General features: G+C 41.4%; 1 protein-coding gene across 6 annotated transcripts in view; it reads left to right on the forward strand.

Annotated features, from left to right (window-relative positions):
• The window catches only part of NFIA (nuclear factor I A), a 560,134-nt gene that overhangs the window by 427,502 nt on the left and 114,557 nt on the right, over positions 1–18,075 (forward strand). For all 6 annotated transcript variants that reach the window (XM_059374930.1, XM_059374931.1, XM_059374929.1 and 3 more), the window contains exon 4: positions 11,216–11,290. In XM_059374930.1, coding sequence (XP_059230913.1) covers positions 11,216–11,290 — 75 coding nt within the window. The remainder of the gene's footprint in view (positions 1–11,215; positions 11,291–18,075) is intronic.

An 18,075-nucleotide genomic window follows, 5' to 3' on the forward strand; every position in this document is an offset into this window, starting at 1 on the left:
TTCAGAGCCAGGTGAATTAAACCTAAAAATGAGGAACAGGACAGCACACATTAAGGTTTTTTTGCTGTTTTACATCCATAATCCAGGGTGGCCTTCGGGTGATCCAGTTTCATGTCTGTTTCAGTTAAGGTAATCGGTTTCCGATGTATTCGGAGAATAAATTTCCTTATTTTTTTCTCCAGCATGTAAGTTCATAAATAGAAACTGAAGCTGTTACAAGTAGTGTGATCTATTTGTAGATGACCAGTTATTACTGTCCGAGTTTAGAGAAAACTTTGATTGAGAACATAAAAACAATCAAGGTGCTTAAAAACCCTGTTAGTTAAAAATCAGATTAATTTAAAAAATCCCTTAAAAAAGCATTCCTAAGTCCATTAAAAAACAACAAAATTAATCTTAAAATATTTATAAAATACTAATTTTATTATGCCAGTGATACTGGAATTTACTTTCGCTAATATGAAGCAAAATTTTCTTTCTTTTTTTTGAAGTTTTTTTTATAGTGCTTCAAAAAAAACATTCTGTGAAGCAAGTATTTCTGTGTTCTTGGACACAAAACTAATTTGTAATTGGGTCCACTTGCACAGTGTCTATTTCTGCTTATGTGAGCCCTTATAAATGTATGATTCTATATGTTTAGAGACAGTAGGAAAATTACTTCGTTGACAGGACAGAACTATGAAAGAAAGGATATTTAGCCTAGAGGAGAAAAAATTAGGGGCTGAGGGACTATTTTAGAATACTTGAAGTGTAGCAAAGAGAGATTAGATTTATTCTGACCTGTTCCAGAGGGTAAAATTGAGGTAAAGAAGAGAAGTTACAGGAAGGCAAGCATATTAAAGGAATTGTTGTTTTTTAAATCAAGCTTCATTACTTTATTAAAATCCTTTGTTACAACACAGTGATGATTAGTGTGTTACTAGATGATCTTTAAGATCTCTTAGCTTCCAGTTCATTCCATATTGTCGTGCATTCAGTGTTTCTAAACATGCAAAGAAGTAAAAATAGTTTTTCACTTTTTATTTAGATGTTTTGCTATCTTTTAGGCATCACCCTTTAGTTAAGTGCTTAATCCTTGTAACTCAAACTCATAAACCCTCTTTATGTAAAGTCATTGAGCAATCAAATTTAATTTAATGAAATACTACTCTTCCCTTATTAAGTGCAGGACTTGGTGAAAAGATGCGATAGAGTCTTTGGGTTAGACTGAATAAATCAAGTCTCTGGTATTATACATGATGGATAAACATGCAATAACATTTATAGAGAACTAAACGAACCTATGTTCTAATCCTAAATTCTGCCACTAGCTGTGTGACCTTCAGCAAGTCACTTCACCTCTCTGAGTGTAAGCTTACTTGTCTACAAAATCAGACTATTGCCAACCACAGACTTACAGCAAGAATTAGAGCTAGTATGTCTAAAGTGCATAACATAGTGCCAAACACATAAATGCTGGATGAATGAAAGCTACACTTTTGATGAAAATTAATACTAGAGAGGTTCTGGGGACACATTTTTCAGATAGGTAGCCTGCCTTTGTAACACCTGTTACTGGCTTGATCCGTTTTCCTAATGTACATGTGTTAGAATAATCGCAAGTAAAGATGTGGAGTGCCCTTGGGCCTTGCATGAAAGTGTGAATTACCTTGAAGGGTTCAGATTCTACTTTCCGCTCAGCACATGCTCATGTAAACCAAATAGGGAAAATAGGAAAAGGAGCAGAACAGTCTATCTGAAGAAGGATATGTGCCAAAAACAGATGGCATTATTGTCGAATTATTTGGGAAATCGTGAGTTAAATAATAGTAAGAAACTTTGGGGTGCCTGGTGGTTCAGTTGGTTAAGCGTCTGTCTTCAGCTCAGGTAGTGGGATGGAGCCCTGCGTTGGATTCCCTGCTCAGCAGAGAGCCTGCTTCTCCCTTTACCCCCTCCCCTGCTTGTGCGCTCATGCTCTCTCTCTCTCTCTCTTGCTCTCTCTCATGCTCCCTCTCATGCCTTCTCTCAAAGAGATATTTAAAAAATTAAAAAAAATATTAAGAAACTCTGTTTGTTGCAGGAACTCTCAGAGGCTTTAACGTGTAAATATTTCTTGTTATTCTCCAAGGGTGGGTGTGATGGTGTTTTCTAATTTATTTTACATATATTTTTATCTTTGTTTTTATTGGTTTGTTGCGGGGCATTTGGGGGGACTATTTACATAACACATTTTAGGAAGCACTGAAGCGAATTCTGATGTGGAGGAGAGAGCATATCAAAATTTGGAGAAGAGCAATTGGGACCTCTTGGCTGCCACATGTAATGTATATATTTAGGTAGTATTGGAAATATACCTTGAATGCTGGAAAGGTGTACTAGAGGACAGACTTCGAAGGGCTGTAAATACCTAGCAAAGAAGTCTAAACTGAATTCTCAGAGAAATCATGAAATACTCTTGGCTTTTTTTATCAGACAAAAGACACCGACCATCCATCCATTTTCTCCCTACTATGCTGGTAGATTAACGTGGAGAGAAGATGCCTAGCAGGCATCACAGATTTATGTGCCTACCGGGGTCTTACAGATCATTCCATAAATGAAATATAATAAAGAGTACTAGGGAGTGTGGCACATTTTTTAGCTAATGTCCAGTTTAAAAACATCCGTATGTTTAAAAAAAAAATTAGTACCTTGCCAGCCAAGCAAAATATGTTGGCAGACTACAATTGGTCTGTGGACTACTAATTTGTGACATTTTAGATTTTAAGGAGAAAGGTTGGCTTTTATGTTGGTTAAGGTAAGTAGTGGGCTGCTATAACAAAGAGACAGAAAAAACACAGTGGTTTAAGTACACTAAGATCTCTTTCTTTTTGATAACTCTTACAGATGAGCAGGCTAAGTTGGCCGGGTGGTTCTTCTTTCCACTGCCATCAGGGCTCCACGCTCCCTCTGTCCTCCTGCTCTGCCATCCCGTGGCCACTGTCTTTGTCTTCATGGTGGAAACTGCTCTAGTCCATAAAAAGAGGAAGAAGGATGCCTAAGGCAGGAATTTCTTTTCAGGCAGGTCGGGTGAAAGTTGATCACAGCACTTCCATTCACTCCTGAAAGAGGCTGGGAATTCTGGCCTATAGCGGCCAATCATGAATACATATGGACAACCAGCAGAGTTGGCACAGGACATTGCTGTAGTCTCCACTGTAGTTTTTCCTAGAAAGATCTTATAAAAAGACCCAATTTTAGATAAATTCATTACCAGAAATCTTGGTGTAAACATCTTTCTTAACTGAGAATGCCTTGCCCCCCTTCCCCTGCAGCAGTAAAGACTTTGCGCTGTTTTTTGCCAAATCCCCAGGGCCTAGGACTGTGCTTGCCACATAAGAGGCATCCAGTAAGCATTTGATGAATGAAAGCAGTAAACCAAACGTTTTGTTAATGGCTATGGCAGGACAAACAAACTACAAATTAGGTGCCTGTATTCCATAATAAATACTTGAGCTAGGCAGGGAAATTAGGGGCAACAAAAAGAAGAAATCAAGAGGTCATAAGTCCCATGACACATACTTCTAAAAGCTCTTCTTGACTTATCCTCCTTTTCAGCTAAGACTACATTATTCCCATACTAGACACCATTCCTTGATGTGTTGTGAGAACCCAGGATGACATTCATAACCGTAGTCGAAATGCATTTGTAACAACCCTTTTCATCTGAGAATCTCAAAACACCTCTTTCATATTATTGCTTGACAAATATCATTTCTTAGTTTGACAGATTCTCAGACTCAACTTTCTAGATACAGAAGTATTACAGCCTCATTCACTGCCAGTCCAGCAATGTATGTCAGTCTTTTAATGTTTACTGTAAGCAGACTACCGAATGAAACTCCACTATAGTAAAGATTAATCACACGGATGGAACATCTATGTTATTTTCATTGCTACTGCATTCTTTTTAGTAGTGGCCAGAATTTGGGGCATTTGCTGTAATAGTAGGAATTATTCTAAAAACACATGCTATCTCATTGTCAATGAGTGACAGAGTAAATAGTCAATGTATAGTCATGAAAAAATGGGACCAAAATTTTAAAATGTGGGCTTAATGGGCCACCCCATCTTTTTTTTTTTTTTTTTAAGTTTTGATTTATTTATTTGAAAGAGAGAGAGATCACAAGTAGGCAGAGAGGCAGGCAGAGAGAGGGGGGAAGCAGGCTCCCTGCTGAGCAGAGAGCCCGATGTGGGACCCTGAGATCATGACCTGAGCCAAAGGCAGAGGCTTTACCCCACTGAGCCACCCAGGCACCCCACCCCATCTTTTAAAAACCTGTTTTCCAAGATATTCCAAATTAAGATGACGGAAGTAAGGCATTCCTGGAGGTAAGCTAATAATCGTTCCCATCGTGCTGTAGAAGTCTACTAAATCCCGGGGATCTCAAGTCACTCATCTAGATCACTAAATAAATATTTATTACACACATAGACCAAGTGATTGTGCTGGGCTCTGGACAGTGTAAGATCGTGAGATACAACCGTGCCCTTGCCGGGTGTGTTGTAGGGGGGCAGAGCTAAGACAGATAAACAAAGAACTCCCCCATCAGGTAGATAGAGGTAGACGGAGAAGTTCTGCTCAGCTGTATTGACTGAGCACACCTACCATGTTGACTGTGGGCAAAGGGAAAGGCGAAGGAGCCACATTCCCTTTCCTCGGGGCCACATCCACCAGTGGGGAGTTTTCGCGAGGAGAAATTAAAGTTCCAGGGAAGAGAGGTACGGTTAGGGTAGACTTTTCTTTAGAAGGATGAGCATGTAAATTCTGGGAGAGCAGCGTCCGCAGGACTTAGCATGCGGCCTCCACATCACGGCAGGTTCCAGGGCTTATGGAATATAAGTACACGAGAACAAGGGGCCCCTTTTCCTTTTGAGTCACCCAGACGCACCAGCATGGAAGGGCCTGGTCATTAGCTTGGCTTGTCCTGGTAATGGAACCATGTTTGCCAAGGAGAGAATAGGATAGAGATGCATTCTTTTTGACGAAATGACCTGTGTGTTGCAGTTTGTTACATGAACCAGATGAGATTTAATCATTTAGAGCTGAGACCCCTTGGCTATCCCAAAAAGACAAACAAAAATACCATCCAGTGTGTCAGTGTGCCTCCTCTTCTATGTTCTCTGCTCCATGGACACTCCGGCTTCCTCTCAAGGCCAACCCTCTGGATGGTTTATCCCAAGCTATTACTTCCCCTTGACCTCTGAACACCTCTGCAAGGTTACCTGTCTCTCTGGAAATCGAACTTTTTTTTTCTTCTCTGCTTGTTAAGAGGTAGATAGATGTTCAGTCCCTTCGTGAGATGAGATTGGGTTCCCATATAATGGCATTTTCCATAATAACTGCTGATATCATTGAGGTAAAGAGAACTGCTTTTCCTAACCACCCGTAAAAGAATTTGGCTTTTTATATTTCTGCCTCTCTTAGAAAGCCTCATCTCCCCACTGTGAGTACGACGGACTCGCGGGTATTGAAATCTGTACTCTAATTGGCAATTCATTGAACACAATTTCAATGAAGGAACTTTTCTAGCCATTTTCTATAAAACAAGAAAGGATCTGCTCCTCCTTGTGAGCTATGATGCAGTTGCTCCTGAAGTAGTTCAGAACTGAAGAGAGAGAGAGAGCGAGAGATCTCTATGAAATCTGGGTTTTCAGCTAAGGCCTACTTAAGAAGAAAGTCTGTTTTGCACTCATTTCTGAGAGGCTATATTCAAAATGTAAATCTTGGGACCTTTCAGAGACCTTTAATCAGCTTTCCAACTGTGGATCTTTTAATGTGAACATCGAAGTTCAGAATTACTGAAATTGACCTTTCTATTTTCTTTTCCATTTTTCTCTCATCTTGCAATAAAGTAGAACACCCAGATTAGTGTTATTTCCCTGAAAGTCATTTTTATGATTTGGTTTGTGTTAGCGAGAATGAAATATTAATCTGCTCGAGTTTGCTTAGTAATTACATTAGATGTGTCACTTTTTCCATCATTTCTCAAGTTTCATTTCTCATTGCTTTCTTCCTCTAGAGTTCACCACTCGGTTTCCAAATAATTGTTGAAGGAACAAAACCAGTTTCATAGTCCCTTAAAGTTACATGGAATGTTTACATGTACCTTTCCCTGGGGACATATTACAGCTGAGATGGCCACATCAGGACTTGTGAAACCATTCTACTTTTTATTTTAATTTTTCTGATTATTGTACAGTCACATATAGTTTGCCTTCTAAATTACACACATTCTATTAAAATCAGCCTGAGGGAGCAGGTTGCCCAGAGGACAAGGAGGATCCAATCATGATTTTTTACAGAGACTTTCTTGGGATCACAGAAGGTCCTAGTTTAAGCTTGGGACTGGACTCTTTGGGGTTTTTTTGGCCCCTTTTGCCCATTAAATTATGCTGCCCTGTAATTCTGTTTTAACTCAGTCCCCCAACATTTGAACCACAGTCACAACAATAGGACAACCCCTCAGGCATTTCTCATCAGAGAACATGATGTCACCTTTTTTTTTTTCTTTTAAGATTTTATTTATTTATTTGAGAGACAGAGATCACAAGTAGGCCGAGAGGCAGGCAGGTGGTGGCGGGGGGAGCAGACTCCCTGCTGAGCAGAGAGCCTGGCCAACGTGGGGCTCAATCCCAGGACCCTGAGATCACAACCCGAACTGAAGGCAGAGGCTCAACCCACTGAGCCACCCAGGCACCCCTGATGTCACCTTCTTGATTGGAAGCTGCATTCTAAATGGATTGTCTCTTCGGTCCTTGTCCTGTTTAGTCTAGAGGGACTATTGGGATTGTTCACTTTAATAGTTTTCAGATGTACATTGGCTCCATTTTAGTTCAAACTATATTGCTAGAGATGAGAGAGAGAGGGAGAGACAAAAATAAAGTTCTGTCAACATTTCTATAAAAAGAAAAATAAACATCCTTGAGCCCAAATTGGGTTGTGTTCCCTTACAGACACCCCTGGAGTGCTTACTGCAGACCAGGCACTGTGTTAAGACCTGGAGGCACAGAAGATGTTCTTTCTTAAAGGGCTCACAGTCTAATGTGAGAAAAAGACAGAATTACGGTGCTGGGTCCTAGAGAAGAAGTATACTCTGTATACCTGGTCAGTGTTGAAAAAAGAGAAAAGGAGTCTTTGCAAGCAGTGCAGGCAACCAGAGAAGACCTTTGATTGAATGACAGCAAAGCTGAGTCCTAAAGGACAAGTAGAAGGTTGGCCAAGCAAAGAGCCAGGAGGACAGAGACATTCCAGGAAGAGGGAACAATGTGGAGAGAGGAGAGAACCAGGACCATGGTGAAGCGAGTATTCCCTTAGTCCCATGGGGTAGGGCCAGAGAGAAAGAGAGAGGGAAGAGACTTAAAAAAAAGAAAGAAAAAAAAATATATATATATGGAGAGAGGGAAGAGAATTTATATATATATATATATATATATATATATATATATATATATATATATATGAATATATGAGCAGGAATGCCTGGGAGGCTTAGTCAGCTTGGGTCTGACCTCAGGGTCCTAGGATCGAGTCCTGCACTGGGCTTCTTGCCTAGTGGGGAGCCTGTTTCTCCCTCTGTCTGCCTCTCCCCTTGTTGTGCTCTCTCTCTTTCTCTGACAAATAAATAAACTCTTAAAAAAAAATGAGATAGGAAAATAGAGGCTACATCAAGGTAGTATGTCATGTGATGGAATTTGTACTATTCCCCAAGCTGTCTGTGGGGCTCTTGCAAGATTTCTGACAGGGCAGTGAACTCTGAACACATTGGAGATGAGATTCTCCAGCATCTCATTCTTTCCTACCCCAGTGCCTTTGCATATGCTAATCCCACTACATGAAGAGTTATTTCCCCTTCTTCTCCTAGCTCTCTCCTTAGTATCTTTCAGATGTGAGTTCTTAAGAGACACCTTCACTAACTACCCTTTCTAAAGTGTTTCCTAGGGACGCCTGGGTGGCTCAGTTGGTTAAGCAGCTGCCTTCGGCTCAGGTCATGATCCCAGCGTCCTGGGATCGAGTCCCACATCGGGCTCCTTGCTCCGCAGGGAGCCTGCTTCTCCCTCTGACTCTGCCTTCCACTCTGTCTGCCTGTGCTCGCTCTCGCTCGCTCTCTCTCTGACAAATAAATAAATAAAATCTTTTAAATAAATAAATAAAGTGTTTCCTAATTATTTTCTTCATTTCGTTTATACCATTTATAATTTTTAAGATAATTCATTTGTTTTATGTTGTCAGCTATCTCTAATCCTAGACTGTAAATTTCCTGAATGTAGAGACTGTATCTTGAACCCGTAGCAAAATGCCTGGCTCATGGTAGGTGCTCAGTAAATATTTGTTGAATAAATGAATGAGCCCTCAGATTTGCCTGTTAGTGAGACAGCTCTGGCCATAGAGTAGACAGTGGACTAAGGATAAGCCAGGACTGACAATCGAGAACATGGCTAGAAGGCTGCCCCACCAGACTGGCGAGAATTAGGAAGAGCCTAAGCCACAGACTTGAGGAGAGAAGGCAGGGAGGGGGAATGGAGATACACTTGGAGTCAAGATGGGTTGGATGTGGGTTTTTGTAAGAATCAGGAGTTAAGGATGGCACCAAAACATAGAAAACAAGCTGGTCATGGATGGTTCACTGAAATAGGGAATTCCATAGCATCAAAACAGGTTTGGGGAAGAGAAGAAAATGAGCTTGGCATTGGACACGTTGGGTGTGAGGATTCCCATGGCTAACTGGGTAGAAACATCCAATAAATATTTTGAGAGCACTCTTGGCAAAAGACAAAGATTTGAGAGTCATTGGCCTATAGCATCATCCATCCACTCATTCAACAAATATTCTCTTACTAACTGCTTAGTCCCAGCCATTAAATACAATGGTGAATGAAACAAACATTGTAGTTTTCACAGACGTCAGAGTCAAGACTGGTAACTGATCATAGAAGCAGAGGAAGTAACTAGGAAATTTGTGCTCTTGAGCACAAACCCTGGAGATGCCACTAGAAGGTGGACACACAAGAAGGGGCAATCCAGAGGAGATACTGGAGTGAATGTGTGCAGTGTTTCTCCCTCCTGAGTCTTTGTGCCATACTAAACTTGGTTTTCAAAATACATACAGTGCTTGCTTTTTGGTGGCGAGATTAAAGTACATGTGTTCCCGTTCACTCTGTATAGAAATTCCTGTGAAGTTGTCCTTAAAGTAAAGAATGTCAAAGGTTGGAACCGAAGCAAGTGTCAGCCCGCAAGCAAGACTGCAGACAGCAATGAATAAGAGTTGGAAATCAGCCCCTAGTTTCCCATTCAATGTGCATTTCCTTGCTCTCACTAGATGTGTTTTAAGTCAAACTTAATGTATGTTGTGGTTGGATTTCCTTTGTTATATTCTGTGGGATTGATGTGATGTCAATGTCACAATAGAAAGAGATGTTCTAGTCAGTTTTGCCAATACCACTTTACAGAATTTTTATTTATTTGCTTATTTTTATTTCTCAGGTCTCTTTATCCAAGAGACAACACCTTAGGCACTTACCAAATTAGAGTCAACCAGAGACCCGGGTGGGGGTTGTTTTAACAGGTGAAATTTCTTAAGCACATTTTCAAACGAAAGTTTGCCATTTTACTTTAAAAAGCAATTTTTAGGGATGCCTGGGTGTCTCCGTTGGTTCGGGTCATGATCCCAGGGTCCTGGGATGGAGTCCCATATCCAGCTCCCTGCTCAGCAGGGAGCCTGTTGCTCCCCCTGCTTGTGCTCGCTTGCGCTCGCACGCGCTCTCTCTCTCTCTGACAAATAAATAAAATGCCTTTTTTAAAAAAGCAATTTATAGTTACTGCATGTTCTAAAAATTAGAGCTGTTTTATCTAAAACATCATAGATTGTGTTGGGTATAAAAATTAACTGGAAAAAAAAAAAAAAAAACCTTTCTTAATTCTAATGCTACCAGAAAAAGAATGATTTGTAGGTACTTTTGTAAGTCTCCAAAACATAGTGATTTGTTGCATGTGTTTATGTGCATGACATTTAATGAATCTATTGGTGGGTAGACTATACCATTGGTAAACTTGCCTCCCCTTACTACTGGGCAAAATCTATTTTTTGTCAATAACATAAATCTTATATGTAGGCTGTTTGTTATAGATTCAGATGGACCTGTTTTCTGATTTTGCATTTCTTAAAAGTATGTTTCTTGTTTCAAAGGAGAGTTTATATTTAAAAAATCCCTTTGGCCAGCTTCTCCTTTGGCCCTACTTTTAAAGGAGGTGATTGTGCTAACCCTGTAGATGCGTCTCAACTAGATTTTATCTATCTGAGATTCAGAATCAGAAAACTTGAGAAGCTGAAAAGGAAACAGCATATCATAAACTATGTATTCCTTGCTATTTATAAGCTTTATGTTCCTAAATGTACCATAAAAATAAAAAAGCAAATGACAAGAAAGATACTAGCAGGTATATTAAAGGAATTAATTATATCCAGCAAAAATAAAGCAGATGCAAAATTCAGAGAGAGTCATGTAGAAGCATTGGTTTATTATCTTCTCTCAGGAAAAAAAAAAGAGTCAATCTACCCACTCACACACAAAAAACCCTCTTGTTCTCAAAACAAATCTAAAATTTTATTTGTTCTCGAAAGTATTTGTTTTCATGTTTCAAGGTATGGGGCTTGGCTTTTCTGGTTTGGCTTTTTCAAGATTTCATCCTGTGGTGCCTCTGAAAATGAAGAGAACATCTTTAAATCTTGTTTGATTTGAATGGATGGAGAGCTAATCCTGATCAGATGTTTCTTTAGAGAATAATGGTGAAAAACTCTTAGGGAATTTGGGTAGCCTGGCTGATTCCTAGGTAGGCTGTTTTCAGCTCAGCTGTTAAGGTCTCAGAGGTCAGCCAAGGTAACCATTTATTTTAAATCTTCTTTTGTTTCAGATTTCCTGTTGAGTTATTTGGTTTGTTGTTTTCTTTCTTTTTTTTTTTTTTTAAAGCCATATCAGAAATCACCCAGTTGTCTCAGAGCTTTCCGTAGCCCCCAGATTCAAACCAGAAAACCAGCTATGTAACCAGATGACTGTCCCCACCCACGTCAACTCTTAATAGAGCAGAGTAGGAAATTAGACATTGCTCTTTTTAATCACAATGAAACTAATATTTAGAATTCTGTTGTCAGATGTCTTCTGTTTATGACGCTGTTTTCTTTTGTTTTTGTTTCCCCAGGACATTTGGGCTTCCAAGACAGTTTTGTCACATCAGGTGTTTTTAGTGTGACTGAGCTTGTAAGAGTGTCACAGAGTAAGTATAATTTTGCTTTGATTTGGTACAGATTTGCCTTAGGTTTGTGCTGACTGTCTGCCTAGGCCTCCGAGAGACATAAATAGCTTTTAGAATCCCTTCTCCATTCACCCATTGGAAGAATTTCGCCACGCAGTTTGTTTGACAGCCAAGAATTTAAATCAGGAAAAATTAAATATCATTTTAATGTGAGACACAGGGAAAGAACTGAAATCCTGACTGTCTCACATATTCCTTACTTTGTAGTGTGAACCTGGTTGAAAACATTTCTGAGGCTTCCCTGGTTCCTGAGAAATTCTGCATTTTAAAAGAATTTGTTTTTGACCTTTAAAGAATGCTAATGCCCTCAGCCTGAGTGACATAGTACAGCCTGATCATTACCAGCTTGTCAATAATCACCAGCAACAATGAATTAAAAGTACCTGTCACCACCCTGTTGCATTGATCAAAGGAGTCATTGATTGTATTTTTGCTATGACATAGTCCAGACAGTCCAAGGAGAAGGTATACGATTCTCCCCTCCTCTCTCCCTCAGTCTCTCTCTCTCTCTCTTTCTCTCTCTCTCTCTCTCACACACACACACACACACACACACACACACACACACACACTTGCCTTCCCTCAAAAACATCTCTCTCTCTCTTTTTAAATTTAAATGCGTACCTACAATGACTATGGTGTTACGGGTGCCAGTAACAAGAAGGAAATAAAAATAGCAGATATTAAATTTTACTGCTTACTCTCCTCCCACTTCAAAAGACTACTTGTAGATAAACTTAATATGGTTAACATTGGTTTCAAGCTGCATCAAGTCCTTTGTGGAATGAGGTGGAGTAAAAATAAATATTTTCATTTCAAGTTCATACCCCCCCATTCACTGCATTACAGTCTTGCAAGATGGACTGAGTACACCCATCCATCTCTGACAAGGTGTCCGGTCAAGCAAGCCAAGCCATCCCAATCTCACAGGCTCAGCTTCTGGTTGGTCTTATTTCTTAAAGCTGGAAGACTATTAAGAATCCAGAAAGTGGAATATAAGGTAGGGGCCGAGGATCTGGAGTCTGAGGGATAGACAAAAAAATCTAATGCCTGTTGAGCATTTACTATCTACCAGACACTGTGCTATGTTTTCATGTATGTTGCATAAATTAGTCTTTGCAATAAACTTGTCAGATAAGTAACTGGTCTCATTTTTTTACCAATGAGTTAAACTGTGGATCTATTTAAGTCATCCACCCAAAGTCAAACAGTGGGTAGATTGTAAAGCTAAGCCTGTGTAGTGCTAGCAAGTGTACTCTTACACGGGCTCCAGGGGACTCGACGAAATGTACAATGTGGATGAGGTAGGGAAACTAGGGGAAAGTAACGATGAGTGCGGGAATTCCGGGATCCGGGATCCTTGGTTGATGCCAGGGTGTTCTGGTGTTAGGGAGGCGGAGCCATAAGGGTTGAGGCATTAGGAGCTGGAGGGTGTGAGTTGGAATGGAGAAGTTGCTGGCATGTTAACAAGTGGGCTTAAAGTTCCAACCAGTGAAGAAGAGATGAGATGACCTTGTTCCCTTGGAGGATATATGCCACCTGCCACTGCACAGCTAGCTAGCCAGTCATTTGCCACGCAGGGACAAATAATGCATTTATAGATTTAAAAATTTTTTTTTCACTTTGTAAGACTTTTTAAAAGGATTGCTATCCCACATTTTTCTTGTCATTTTAATAAAAGTAATATGATATAGATTTTATATATACGTTTGTCATAATGGCGTTACAGGGAAATACACTCATTGAGCCCTTACTAAACATAGATAGCCTTAAAGAGTAAAAAGAAAATCCTTTTAGCTCTAAGGTGGGAGCACCAGGCCTTTTTTATTCTGCCCTCCCCGCTGTAATGCTTATATTTTGTCTTCATTACCAGCACTGTCCCTAGGCATGGGTGTGTAGAGAAGGCCCACGCTGCTCTCAGGACCATCCCCAGAATCATGTCCCTCTTCCACTTTCCGTATGTCCCTTTAAGGTCTTCTACCCCAAGGCCTATCAGTTCCAAGCTAGATTAGACCTTCATTCAGTCTACATAGCACAGTTGCCAAGAGAATTCTAAACCTGCCTTCAAGACTGCCAGAGGGTACAGGCAGACCACAGATTGAATTTGCAGAGGGACCTGGTTTTGTTTCCTGTCCCCGTTTAGGGGCTTATGTTGCTGATGCCTGGCATCATGAGCGTCCTTCGGCTCTTGAATGCTTTTCAACTCTGCACACTGCTGCGTAATCGCTGTAGGACTCACTCACACATGGCCTCGTGCTGACTAAAACTGTTTGGCACGAGTGGGACTGGGCTGTGTCAGCTAAATCATGGCTTCAAGCCAAACTGCTGTCCAGAGCAGCCCCCCCTTGCCGATCTTTAATCCAGGTTTATTGGGGTCCATGTCATAGGACCGCCTTGGCTGCTGGGGATTAAGGGTCCATCTCCCAGCTCAGGTCTCCTCACTTGCACACCTCTCCAAAAGACTAACCATTCAAGCCACGGGAGGAGTCAAAATCCTTAACCATTTCTTATAGCCCTGCCCCATCCCCCTAATTGGAAGAGCTAAGTGTTCATGTTAGAGGTGCAGTGGACACTTTTTACAAATGAGTGGGGCCAGGGGGTGCATTCAGCAACTTTAAAGTAGCAGTAAGCTAACTGGCACATAATTTGATTAAATGCATAAAGTTAGCCCTGTTAGGAGCACAACACTCATATGAAAAATTATACTAGCTAGCCTTTATCAAGCATATACTATGTATCAGGCACTGTACTAGGTACTTGGTAACCATAATCTCATTCAGTCCTCCCACGGTTGCTGTTATCTTCACTTTTTATAGAAGAAGGAGACTGTGGAGGCTCAAAAAGGTTAAGAAACTTGCTCTTTTTGCTTGGCTGTGCTCAGCTAGCTGACTGCAGACATTTTTGTCATGACCTCTCCTATAACTGTATTACAGAGCTAAAAGAATCCAAAGATTCCGTGCTTTAATTAAAAATCATTTCTTGTTAGAGCTGATAAACTTTTAGATTATTAATCTGTGCGTTAAAATAAAAAAAGGCTAAAACTATTTTTGTACAAATCAAAACAACCAAAGTACTTAATTAAATGTTTTCCCCCTGGATTTGTCTTCAGTTACGATTTTTTTTTTAAATGAATAGGCTTTATGATTTAGAGCAGTTCTGTGTTCTCAGCATTAGGTTAACAAAGGTACGGAATTTTAGCATTTTCCCCAATACAGTTTCGTCTACTTATTAACCTCTTTTGTTACTGTGGTACGGTTGTTACAAGGAAGGAATGGACACTGACTCATTATGGTTACCCGAAGTCCACAGTTTACTTTGGGTTCATCCTTTGTGTTGTAGCTTCAGTGTGTGGACAAATGTATCCAGATTGCTGTGCCTCGCAGAACAGGCTCCCTTCCTGAAAAATCAACCTGCACAGTCGCCGGTCGTCTGCCCACTCCCCCAAATTATTACTCGTGCTCTGAAGGGTTCAACCTTCATCAGGTTGTTTTTAATGGCCCCAGCGTCTTTAAATTTTTTCCCACTCTGTTGCACATTTCTTCTTAACCCCCCCTCATTTATCTCAGCCCCACCCAGTTCCCCCAGTCACACTTACGACCACATATCTGGCCTGGAAATGTCAAATGCATGGTGGCCGTAGTCTGAACATTTTCCCTCTTCCTGAATCTTTAGTATGCGATTTGAAAATTTGCTAATATAAATATTTACTTTCCTCGGGTTTCCAGTTAGTTTCTGTTTTTCGTTTTCCTCCTTTTAAATTTAATAGAGGAGGGAGGTGCAATTTCAGCATTTCCTCATGAGGATTCACTGAAATAACTCCGTGCTAAGTTTGTTGTTTATAATCGTGTTACTACAGGGTGGCAATGGCAGAGAAACTCAAGAGAAAGCTGCTGGCTTAGCTTCACACGTTCGGAGGTCAGGGTCAGGCGGCAAGGTTGCTTGTCATTAAATTATACTGATCAGATGCATGGAGCTGTTAGAAACAAGGGCTTCTGCTGCAGTCTCACTAATTCCCCTCTCACCCTGGTCCCCTGCCTACCTACCTTTTCTTTTCTTTTCTTTTCTTTTTTTTCATTATCTAGAGTCCACGAAAGGTCTGTCTGTCCTCACTGCAAAGAAAGTCCCATAGCCTAAGAGTCGATATCTGTTCTGGCTCCTCCTACCTCCCCCCCTCCCCCCCAGTGACAGGGCCATCTGAAAGTCGTTCTTGTTATTTATTACTTTGTTCCAGGAGAGGGTCGGGAAGGGGGAATACAAACCACTAGACACTGTGCCAGAGGGAAAGCGAGGTCTTCTCTGCTCTGGGGGAGGGGGTTTCCAAGTGCTAACAATGCGGTTCAGAATCCCTGAAGTTGTGTTCACATAATACTGTGAGGCAAAAGACAGGAACCATCTGCTGGAAGGGTTCTTACATGATGCTGCATTTTCAAACAAAGCCTTCAAGAAGCATTTTCAGATGGGGCTCTTTCCCATGAAGCCGCCGCAAAGAGAGAGCCCCCACGACCGGCTGCTCCATGACCCTCTTCGACGGTCATCGCCGTCAGCACCCACTCCCTGTTTATCTGGCTCCAGTGTTTTCCTCAAAGTGTGTGCTCTGAGGCTCGATATCCTTCCTGGGATGAACCCAGAAAAATCCTCCCGAAAAATGCACTCCTTGTGTCCATTTCCTTCTAAAGTGCTGACTGTTTTACTTGAAGTTGGTGGGGTGACTCTGAAACCTTAAATACTTTGCTGGGAGAGAGGAAAACCGCAGATACACACGGGCCATTGTGACTCTGGCCTGGCGGGTTCTAATTTTCGAGCAGTGGCTTGTACACCCGAGCAGGCTGCAAGGGTTAAGTAAACTTTGTGGCTTGGGATGACTTCATGGCCCTGGAATTTTGAAAAGCCAGGGTTCCCAGTTCGCTCAGCGTCTTTGGGTGTAAAAACCACTCTCAGTTACCCAGACTGAATTTTTGGTTCCCGTCACCCTGCTGCAGAAGCTATTAAATCCAGCAGCTGAACTGTCCTGGCTGTACCACAGAGCCGGGCTGCTGGGTGGCTCCAGGATTCCCGAGTTGTTTGTCAATGGAGAAGGGGGGGGGCGGGGGGGGGGGGACAGTGAATGGAGCCAGCCGTCTGCCTCAGCCTGGCATGAGGTGGCACCCTAGTGGTTGTTCTCTGCCTTCGACATGCGCACGCTTTCTGTATTTTCACACAGGAGTCACCATTAGGATCCAAAGCACGGTTCGTTTTTCGACCTCTTTTTGAAGTCTCTAGGCCCCTTTGTGGGACTTCGAGTACCCACGGCCACGCACTGGGCTTTCTGGGCCCTCAAGACAGTCTGAAGAACTGGCTGATAGTCTCTCCTGACACGTGGGAGCAAGGACAACAGAGTTAACTCGGCTCCAGGGTATAAAACAAGGAGATGAAGCTCTTTGATCGGAACAAGCCCAAATTTGGAAATGACAAGAGCATCTCGCAAAGACGGACTCACGAGGAAATTGGTATAGGGTGAGGGAGGCCAGACGTCCCGTCCCTTGGGGAGCCGCTGAGACTGGTTACAGGATGTGTCGATCTCGGTTACGGGACAGGAGGTCTAAAACTTTCTGTTCTGAGCAAGTGGCCTGTTCCTGCTTCTCGGCGAAGGAACGTGAGAGCTGTCTGTGATCATGGCGTGGACATTAACTGTAAAATTAATATTCTTAAGCAAGCCCTTCTTTCGAAAGAAACCGTTTGGGCTTGAGCATTAAAGGAAGAAACAAAAAGATTATAATAAAAAATAGACTGTAGCCCTCGCAGGAACAGTGGCTGTGACCTTGCCTTTTGTTTGCCATTACACAATTCAATGGCAGTCCACTCAAACTATGCTCTCGATCAATATCCTATTAAGGCAGCACAAAAAGTCTCCATAAACTTAGTGGTTAGCTATGTTTATAAATGGAACTCAGCATAATTAGATGGTCAATAGCAGGCCCTACTAGTAATTTTAAAATGAACATCACACATTTTCTGTCTGTAGAAGTCAATGGCACCTCTTCCAGACGGAGGGTACGATGTGCCGCAGACAAAAGAGCAGGAGACCCTTTTAAAAAAAAAAAATCATAATGCCTGTCCTTAAAATGCAGTTTTTAAAGGAAATCTGTTAAGTTATAGACTAGCAAATACTGATCGGCTAGCTAGTTATAGACTAGCAAATACTGTAATCTTTTTCTGTTTTGCCTGCCTCAGCCACCTTATTCTGAATATATGATGACATCGCACATGTTTCCTAGTTTTAATCAGCTCCTCGTACAGAGATAAAATAATAAATATTGCCATACTCTTAGGAAGAAAAATATCAGTCTGGTTGGCTTAATTGAGTGGGTTTCCTCTACTATAATTCGATAAATTTTCAAAATAAATCTTGAAATTGAATTAGTTCAGAAGGATGTTTTGTTGCCTAGTGGTTTTTTCCTTTTAATTTTCTGGACATATGTGGGGGTCACGATTTGGACACTAAAGCCAGCGGCAAAGGGATGGGCTGGCGGTAAGAGAAATTTTCACCAAACGTACTCTTTCTCCTGAATCCCAGCTCACAGTATGGGTGGCCACGCATGAGTTTCCCCATTCTGTTCTCTTCACCCGGTAGAGAAGGAGCCACATAAAGGGAAAGGTGTCCCCATTCTTACTTACAAATTGAATGGACCGTATACCCCATGTTCAGCATGGGCCCTGGCAGTGGCCTTATGACCACCGTGCCAACTGAAATTAAAACTCTGGTGACA

The sequence above is a fragment of the Mustela nigripes genome, chromosome 14, assembly GCF_022355385.1.
Source record: "Mustela nigripes isolate SB6536 chromosome 14, MUSNIG.SB6536, whole genome shotgun sequence".
Classification (NCBI taxonomy): Eukaryota; Metazoa; Chordata; class Mammalia; order Carnivora; family Mustelidae; genus Mustela; species Mustela nigripes.